Raw genomic sequence first — 9,688 nt, 5'->3', positions numbered from 1 at the left:
TAAATCTCATCACCAGTTTCCCTGGGATCTCAATGTCCTTGAGATGTCCCATTTTTCTAATGACAGGCCCTGCTGGTTCCTCTCGCCTACGTATGAGAAATGCCTGCAGGAACGTCGGGACCTGCCGGTCTTGAGAGTGTATGCCACGCAGGAAGGGCCTTTTTCTCTAGTCTCTCAAGCTGAGCTTGGCTGGGGCTGGCATTTCACTGTTCAGCATGTTGAATGTTCTGCTTAATGGTGCTTCTTATTGGTTTCTGCAAATCTCACGAGATCTGAAGACCACCAATGGATACAGGGAATTAGCACAAACATCCACAGGCATTATCTTTCCTCCGATTTTTCACTCATGGTAAATGGGCACCAGATTACTGTATTATTTTATTGTTGTTAGCCGCTCTGAGCCTGGCTTCAGCTGGGGAGGGCGGGATATAAATAAATTATTATTATTATTATTATTATTATTATTATTATTATTAGGAGCTCATAGGCCTCTGGAGCCACCCCTCACCTCAGTGCCTGAGTCTTGAGATTGTTCAACAGACTCAGAACCTAAGATAAATGCTTGTTTTGTCTGACAAATGACTCATTTCAGCTTCTTTTAGAGGTAATGCTTTTGCTCATTAAAGATCAAAGTGGTTGTCCCGGCAATCCAGCAAGCAGAATATAATATTTACTTAAATATGACTTCAGGTTTCGCAGCAGCACACGGCATCATGCAGAAGGCAAGCTTCAGAGGAGAAATGCATATTTAAGGATAGAAAACAGAAGTTCAAAATTTACCATAAACTTCCCACAGAAATTGACAAATTGAGAACAGCCCTTTACGAGAAAAAGCAGTACCAGCAATAAAGGCTTTCGGCATGCATTAGTGGTTAATAAAGCTATTGAACTTCTGAGCGCAGGAGCAAAACATATGTAGAATCCTACAATCTATATATGGTATGGCTCGTGCTATATTGAAGCCTATGTCAAATCTCACATTGATTTATTTGTTGTGGGCCGCAATCACAGCCCACAGTCCAGATGCACATGCGCGCGCACACACACACACACACACACCGCAATCGTATACAGTGGTGCCTTGCAAGACGAAATTAATTCGTTCTGCGAGTTTTTTCGTCTTGCGAACTTTTCGTCGTGCGAAGCACGGTTTCCCATAGGAATGCATTGAAAATCAAAGGAAATAAAAAAGGAAATAAACTTGCAAGATGTTTTCATCTTGCGAAGCAAGCCCATAGGGAAATTCGTCTTGCGAAGCAACTCAAAAAACGAAAAACTCTTTCGTCTTGCGAGTTTTTCGTCTTGCGAGTTTTTCGTCTTGCGAGGTACCACTGTACATGTCTACTGAGATTAAAGTCCCACTCAGTTCAGCAGAGCATTCTCCCAGGTAAATAGGGACAGGATTGCAGCTTTAACTATGTGATTGATTGGGGAATTAAAACCTTAAAATGCTAATGCCATAGTGACGATTGTTTTTCATGTTGAAAGAACCCACAGGCAGGTTTAAATGAACCACGTCTGATAGTTTCATTAACTACCTATATGAAAACTTGCACCGCAGTCAGTGGAAGAAAACCATTTTCACACACACACAGGCTTAGAGCTTCTTGCTTCATGTTTCAGTGGGAAAGCTAAAGTTGGGATGGGTGCTCATTTCTATTCAGGTCTCTCATGCTTTCTCTCTCATGCTATCAACTCACATTCGAACAAAACAGCACAGGAGGTTCCAAGGCTGTCCAAGCCTCACATCTGAAAATGCTCCTATATCTAGGTGAGCGAACTGGAGTTACCTAGCTCCTCGTTGTTTGCCAATGAATGGCAGCTTGGCTCCACAATTTCCCTTCCCACAGCAGTTTACCTCTAAGGCAGCTACAGAATCCCAGCCCCTTGCAGAGGATTCTCGGACATGTCCTAGGATCCACACGCATTAACATGGGGCAGGAGGTCAAATCCTCATAGGTCCATGTGGATCCAGAGTTCAGTCTAGGACACATCCAATCCTCTATTGCATATTGCAGAGAAAGATCCATTGTGGTTGGGCAAGGTGGCCTTCGGGAAAGCTTGCCACTGGGCCAAACTATATAGGACATTCAACTTTTGCATTTAGTTTAATGTGAAGGTATTAAAAATTATATATAGCATCAGCTACAGGGCTAGGACTGATCATTATTGGGATTGCAGCATGTGGAGATGGGTAATTTAACTAATTCCTCCTTTGCTGTGGAAAATTCCTCTTCTGGAGCTCACATTTGCTTTGGTCAGGGTGGGTGCAGGAATCACAGCGAGGGATTTCCTCCCAAGGTGAACAACAACTTCGGAGAACGGAGGGATCCTGACAATTATCATCCCCTCTCCATTAGGGAAAATAGGAAGCCCCGAACATATATATTTTTAGGTGTCCTTTTTATGTTGAGATTCGTAGAGGCACCATTGATCCTTTGCTGAAGAGGCTCACCGATCTAGGCAAAGATCACAAGACGACCTGGCTGGTAGCCAGATTCTGCGCCCAGATTTGTAGGCACAGATCATCCTCTAGAATAAAATAGCTTACTAGGGAAATGCTGAAGTCGCCCTTTGGGGTGCCTCAGGCAGTGGCATAGCGTGGGTTGTCAGCACCCGGGGCAAGGCAAGTAATTTGCCCCCCCCCCCCGCTGCACTGTCCCTCCCCCAGATAGTCCCCCTCTCTCTCTCCGCACCACACCGCACGCCTGGCACCCTCCCCTCCACAGTGGGTGGCGACCCGGCGGCTCGGATCGGATTCGCACAGCCAGCACTGCAGTGAGAGAGAGTGAGTGAGCCAGGTAGGGGCAGAGAGCTGCGAGTGCGAGCGCACCCCCCCAGATGTTGCGCCCGGTGCGGCCGGCCCCCCCTGCACCCCCCACGCTACACCACTGGCCTCAGGGTCAATTTTTATGGTAGCCCAAATCTCAGTTGTACGGGTGTATGTATATATCTCAGTTTTAACTCATGAGCTATTGCTGCAATCTGCTCTGATTGAATATTTTATCTTTATGAACGCTGTTTTTACTGTGTTATGTGGCCTGGTCTTTGACCGTAATAAATCTATCTATCATCCCCTCTTCTTTCCAGATGATTCCATTTTTTTACAATCTGCATATTGAAGCGTGCAGATGCATTTAATGTCATGTCTAGTTTGCTCCTGATAGAACCCATCTTCTCAATGAAGAACAGAGCCCGGGGACTCCTTAGAACATTTCCTTTTTTTCCACAGCAGAATAACATAGCTCCATGGGCACAATCTGTCACCTGGCTCATGAGCCTACATGTTGAGAAGCTGGATTGCCATCCTTAGGCAGAAAGCCTTCAGAATTTCAAGGAAGAACGCACAAGTAAACAGCTGTTAAAAATAATTGACGAAAGGATTTGCGTCTTCGTGCATTGAGAGAGGGAGAGACGGTTATAAACGACATAAGCAAGCGCAAATTGATATTTTGAAAACGCGGCAATTAATGGAAACAGATGCAGCAAGCTTCCAGTCATTAGCCACCACAACCAAAAAGCATGTCCCGCAGCAGCTAACAAATTCAACAAAAAACTGATCAATTACCAATTACAGAAGTAGATCAATACTATGCATCAGAAGTAAGCCTCTCTTTATCAGATGGCTGAGCATGGATTTCAGCCTTGTGATATTTGGCATCATAATGATCTTTCTTATCTCTCTTGAAGAAACCACACTATAAGGAAGCAAGGCATTTAGTCAATGTTACGGACTAATGTGGAAAGAAAAAAAAGGAAAAAAAGGTGAACCAGATGTATGTGCATGGTAAAATATCCATCCAATTATGTCACAGTTCTACAATAACCTTTGAAGCTGATTTGCTTGCAGTCGGACTTTTCCATCGCTGGCTTTGTCACTTGCTGTTTTCACCCTTCAGTTATATACATTATACATTATCAGCAGGCTGGCAAACATTAATTTTAAAAAATAGGGGGAACCGGATATAAATGCTCCGTGCATGAGGCTGGCACTGTTGAAATCACATAATGTTCGTTTTCTCTAGCAAAAAACAAAACCTGAGTCACTTTTCTGAGAAATCAAACGGGTGTTTTAAAGAGGGAGTGACTGTGAAGCCCCCCCCCCCTTTTTGGGGGGCCTATGTATAAAAAGGTTCTGATGGAATTTCTGTGTCCCATTTTTTGTGTGGGCAACTCAACACCTTGACCTCAAATAATCTGAACAGCACTGAGAGGAAGAACTGTGGGAGGTGTTCATGAACCTCCCACTTCCTGTAAGGTTTTTGGCACATCGTCCTGCACACTGAGGTAGTGAAAAGGGTGACATATTGAATCCCCATACACCTGGGCAACAACACTTCACACAGAGAATGATTGGGTCCATTAGGTAGTGAGCTTATCAATTATCCTTTGATGCACATTCATGTACACATACACACACAGAGCGTGTTTAGATGTAGATATGTGAAAAACATCTCAAGATGGTGACCTGGTTCACACATAACGCTAGGCTATTTTTACGTATCTACAAAGGACAGGAATCTGAAGCGAACCGAGATCATGAAAGAGACTGGCCCAGTTCATACAGAAAAAAGCTAAACCAAATCATAGCTTGGCACGAATGAGGAAAATTTGTGGGTTTCTTGGGAAGAAGATTGTGGCTGCGTTGTTCTTCCTCCAGTTCTGCTTCTACTATGCTGGGGTGAAATAAGCCATGGCGTGGCTTGGTTGCATCCAAATCTAAACTCAAGATTTATCATCTTGACCTGACATCTTTCCGCAGGGCCTGCAAGACAGAGCTGTTCCACCAGGCCTTTGGTCAGGGCGCAGCCTGACCCCCTCCTCTGGCAATCTGCACAGAATCTTGCTTAATGGTTGCCATCAATTTGATTTTAATTAATTTTTATAATGAAAGGTTTTTAGAATGTTGGATTATTTTGATTGTTGTTAGCTGCCCTGAGCCCAGCTTCAGCTGGGGAGGGTGGGATATAAATAAAATTTATTATTGTTATATTATTATTATCATGCTGCAGATAAACCATGAACAGTAGTCAAGGTTCTATGGCTTGCTACTTGTGGTTTGGGGGAGATAAACCGCGGGTCTGATTTAGATGTAACACTAAGCCAAACCATAGCTTATCTCACAGCAATGCAGCAGGAGCAGTATGAGAGGAACACGGCAGTCATGATATTCTTTCCAGGAATCTGGACATTTGATTGGTCGTGCTAAGCTATGGTTTGGCTTAGCGTTACATGTGGTGTCCTTTATGATCTTGGTTAATTTCTGAATCCTGTCCTTTGTTAAAAAAAATAGCCTCAGTGCGAACATTCATTCCTAACGAGATTGAGTCATGTCTATGCATATTGATTTTAAAATTAGGAATCGCTTCCCCATTTAATAACAGTCTCAAAATTAATTTTCATGTTATAAAAACTATTTTGACCTCTTATGAAGATAAATGCTAGCCTACAAAAAACAAAATGCGCATGAGTTTAAAATTATCACCAGGTATTTTTCAGCACAAATAATTATAACATCAAAGCTGGTTTTTTACCCCCTCCTACTTGCTTGTTTAGGCAAATTGTTTCACTTAACATCTCAACCAAAGGAAAGACATTTCCCTATACTAAGTGGGTGGTGGTATCTTTCCATCTGTAAAAAACAACAACAACCCCCATGATGTGTGGAGCACATATTAAAATAGCATATTAGTAAAACAACTCACCTTCCATAGCAAGAATACCAACAGAGCAAGCATTAACAAGCCTGCGAGAATAGCTACTAAGATGATCCACCAAGGAACCCCTTTATACAGAGCTACCGTCTTTGCAGGGAAGACAGTCACTCGAACCTACAGATTGGGAAAATACATAAATGTCAGTGGAGAAGATAGCTGGGCACAATGTGTTGAGCTTTAAAAATCTGCATCCTTTTGAGCAATGGAATCACAGTGGACAGTATTAAACCGTTTTTCAGATGGTTTATTACTAGCAACTAAAAGTAGGAACGTAGGAAGGCTATCTTATACCCAAGCAGGTCCATCGGGCTGCCTAGCTCAGTATCATCTGCAATAGGGTTTCCCAAACTTGGGTCTCCAGCTGTTTTTGGACTACAGTTCCCAACATCCCTGACCACTGGATCCTGCTAGCTAGGGGTGATGGGAATTGTAGTCCGCACAACGGCTGGAGACCCGAGTTTGGGAAGCCGTGGTCTATAGCAAAGTGGAAAATCTTAGGTTCGGTGGGGTGGGGGCAAATGCAGCCCTGAAAAGCAGCTCTATCAAGAAATTTAAAGACTACTTGAATAAATATTGTAATATTAAAGATATGTAATCACTTGAAAGAAACAATTAGGCCTAGGATTAAAATGGAATTAAATTTATAAATAAGAAAATGTACAGTAAGGAAAGCTATGTAATATGATTAAGACTGTGATATGGTCTTTTGAAACATTGATATTGGAAACTGCTACATATAATTACTCAGAAATTCGGATGGAAGAGATTCGAGGAAGTCAAATACTATGTTTATGAAGATGGATGGTACTTAATTTTAATTAATTAAGTGGTAATATGTTGTATCTTTTTTCTTTTTGTTGTTGTTTGTCTTTATTATTGTTAATCTTTTCTTTCTTTACTATGTTTATTTACTGAAAATAATAAATATTATTTGAAAAAAGAAAAAGAAAAGCAGCTCTATCTGGCTCTCCCCATCCACACCCCCTCTCTCCAGGCTACACCCTTCTCACTCCCCCTGCTATGCAGCCTCCTCAGGTGTTTTTGCCAGGCTGGATTGTATCCTCGCACTACCAACAGTGCTTCCTGGGCTGAGTTGGACAGACTCACTGAACTGTAGAGTTAGAAGGGACCCAAATGGTCAGATGGTCCAAGGCGTGTGTGCAGAAATCAGCCCACTGTAAAAAGTTGAGATTTACAGTTGTGGTTCCATCCACTTTTGCCCTGGCCCCACCCACCACACATATGTGGCCCCTGGGAAATCTGCGTGCCTCGTGCCCAAAGGAACAGTTCCCTCCCTGCCTACGAAAACGTACGGCCTCCATCGTCAAAAGAAATGTCACAGACTCACATCAGTAGCTTCGTTTGCCAGCTTAATGTTATCTGCCGCAGCGATGCTGATGGTTGCTCTAAGAACAATGTCTAGGTAGCTCATTTTAGAGTATTCCTGGTACAGCGGGGTAGAAAGAAAGAAAGAAAGAAAGAAAGAAAGAAAGAAAGAAAGAAAGAAAGAAAGATTTGCATTAGGTCAAATAAAAAGAGGTGGTCCTAATAATAATAATAATAATAATAATAATAATAATAAATTATTATTATTATTATTATTATTATTATTATTATTATTATTATTATTATCTGTATCCCGCCCATCTGGCTGGGTTTCCCTAGCCACTCTGGGAGGCTTCCAACAAAGATTAAAAATACATTAAAATGTCACGCATTAAAAATTTCCCTGAACAAGCAATCTAAGACAAGTTAACGGAGCATACCTCCAGAAAAGTGCTATTCCATAGTCTTGAACGCAACACGACAGATGCTTTGCTGTCCAGTCCTTGTAGTGGGCATCTTATGGTGACACAGTTTGCCTCCTTGTTACATTCCTGCATTTAATACGCAAAACTTTTTTTAAAGTTCATACTTTTAAGGTGAATACCCAATCTTTCTGCCAAATGTGCTGTTTTGCAGCCAAAAGGAACAATGAAAGCTTTTAGAACAGGAAATACTAGATCAGTTCTTATATACGTAATGTCCAAATAGAAGCTTTTGTGTCCCACGTATGTCTTAGCGAATACAAGTGTCAAATGTAACAACTTTAAGGAGCAGTACTCGCAAAAGATTATCTTTTCTTTGTAACGTTTCACATCTGCCTTTGCAAAGTATGGCTCACATCTGATTCATTTGTACATACGTAGAACACAAAAGCTTCTATTTGGACATTACGTATATAAGAACTCATCTATTTGTATTTCCTGTTCTAAATGTTGGTCCTTATTGCTTCTACTCAGATAATGTGAAAAGAGTTATGTTTATATGATGTATAAAGAATTTATATAGTTAAACACAGCCAGTTACGTTGTGGATCATTTTATTAGGACGTAAACTGCCACAGACTAGTGCCCACTAATAAATTGGGCTCTAATCTGCAAACATTTATGCCCAGATAAAAGTGTTCATCTTTAAGGTGACAGGCAACTGTAATCCTTTAAATTTCAAAACAGCAGTTATTTTTAAAATACGTGTTACATGTAACTTAACAAAATTATTCAACAGGAATTCAAAATCTTTATGCCTAATATCTCCCTGCGTAAATATCCACCCTTGGCATCTGCACTTGGTGATTAATTTGGAAAATAAAGGGGGAGAGAGGCAAATGCTTACCAAAGTCTTGTATTTTCTTTCTGAAAACAAAGAAAAGCTTTTGCCACCCTCTGTCTGTTTCTCTGCGACTTGACGTTTTGTCCTTGAACTTCGAGACATCTATAAAAATGAACAGGGATACAAATGCAGTCGGGTCTTTTTTTAAAGAAGTGTGCTATAGAACAGGCACGTCCATCAGGTAGATTCGTGATCTACTGGTAGATCACAGGAAGACTGCGGTTGATCACCGGTAGATCACCGACAACTTTGGCTCCTCTAAACAAAGCTCAGGAACTTTGACCTGAACCCCCCAAAATGGGGTAGATCACTGCCCGTTTTTAACTCTGTAAGTAGATCGCAGTCTCTTGGGAGTTGGCCACCCCTGCTATAGAAGATTTAAAAGATTAACACAGCTGAGTAGTTGGAGCAGGATTTTTGCAGGAGGACTGAATTCTGCAGGCTTGTCAAAAGTATATACAGCAGCATCACCACCCAATTTCCTATATGCACTTTTTCTTAGGCACTTTTGCAAAGACAACATACACAGCCTTCTTCCAGTTGCCAAAGAGCTGCAATAAATCCCTGCTATGTTCGGAGAGGCAACACTTATTTACCTTAATTCCCAAAGGGTTTATTTCGTTCCGAGGTTCGCACTGGACTTCTCCTAACTCTTTAGAGTTGATAGATACCAAATACAGCAGCCATTTGCCGCCCTTGATTTCTTTTGGCCACAGGATGTCCAAGGAAGCAGTGCCAAATGTTTTCAGTGGCTTGCCCAAGTTAATTATCTGTCAAGAATATTAAAAACAAACGAACATGCATTTTCTCATGCAACAAGACATTACTGATATTTGTTGTTGCAAAAACAAGCTATAGCTTAGGGCTCCACTCTCTTCGAGGCCCCCAAAAAATTAAAGGGGAAAAAATCTGGATGTACATTTCTAAAACATAAGATAAAAAAAATAAAACCTACATACAGCAACAGTGTTTTGTGTTGTGTAGGCTCCTATCATGTAGGTAATAGGGCCTACTTGCTAGCCTGCTCCCTAAAATATCACTGGTTTGCTCATTTCTATATATAGGGTGCCTGCATTCTGCATGGACTGGTTGCACGGCAACATGTGCAAATGGCTTTAGATACCTATTAGGTCCATAAATTACCATATAGCATATATTCAACACACAAAAACAGCGACAATTTGTTGTTGACAAAGGACAGCTGGACATGTAAAGGGCCCCATTACCTTCAGTAGCTTAGGGCCTCATCAAACCTAAATCCGGGCCTGATAGCATTACAGTATAAAAAACACAAAATACATTGTAAAAGGAACAACAAC

At 41.5% G+C, this 9,688-nt stretch overlaps 1 protein-coding gene across 2 annotated transcripts in view; it reads right to left on the bottom strand.

Annotated features, from left to right (window-relative positions):
- ITGA6 (integrin subunit alpha 6) overlaps window positions 1–9,688 on the bottom strand; it is a 65,975-nt gene that overhangs the window by 5,430 nt on the left and 50,857 nt on the right. The window contains exons 20-25 of one of the 2 annotated variants that reach the window (XM_083405852.1): window positions 8,966–9,139; window positions 8,373–8,471; window positions 7,484–7,594; window positions 7,066–7,161; window positions 5,706–5,831; window positions 3,569–3,698 (exon numbers count right to left, since the gene is read on the bottom strand). In XM_083405852.1, coding sequence (XP_083261978.1) covers window positions 3,591–3,698; window positions 5,706–5,831; window positions 7,066–7,161; window positions 7,484–7,594; window positions 8,373–8,471; window positions 8,966–9,139 — 714 coding nt within the window. In that variant the 3' untranslated portion in view covers window positions 3,569–3,590. The remainder of the gene's footprint in view (window positions 1–3,568; window positions 3,699–5,705; window positions 5,832–7,065; window positions 7,162–7,483; window positions 7,595–8,372; window positions 8,472–8,965; window positions 9,140–9,688) is intronic. The other variant, XM_083405851.1, reaches the window with a different exon arrangement.

The sequence above is a fragment of the Podarcis tiliguerta genome, assembly GCF_965153285.1.
Source record: "Podarcis tiliguerta genome assembly, chromosome: 1".
NCBI classification, from domain to species: Eukaryota; Metazoa; Chordata; class Lepidosauria; order Squamata; family Lacertidae; genus Podarcis; species Podarcis tiliguerta.
The sequence above is the reverse complement of the archived record's forward strand: the minus strand, read 5'-3'. Positions and strand labels throughout refer to the sequence as shown.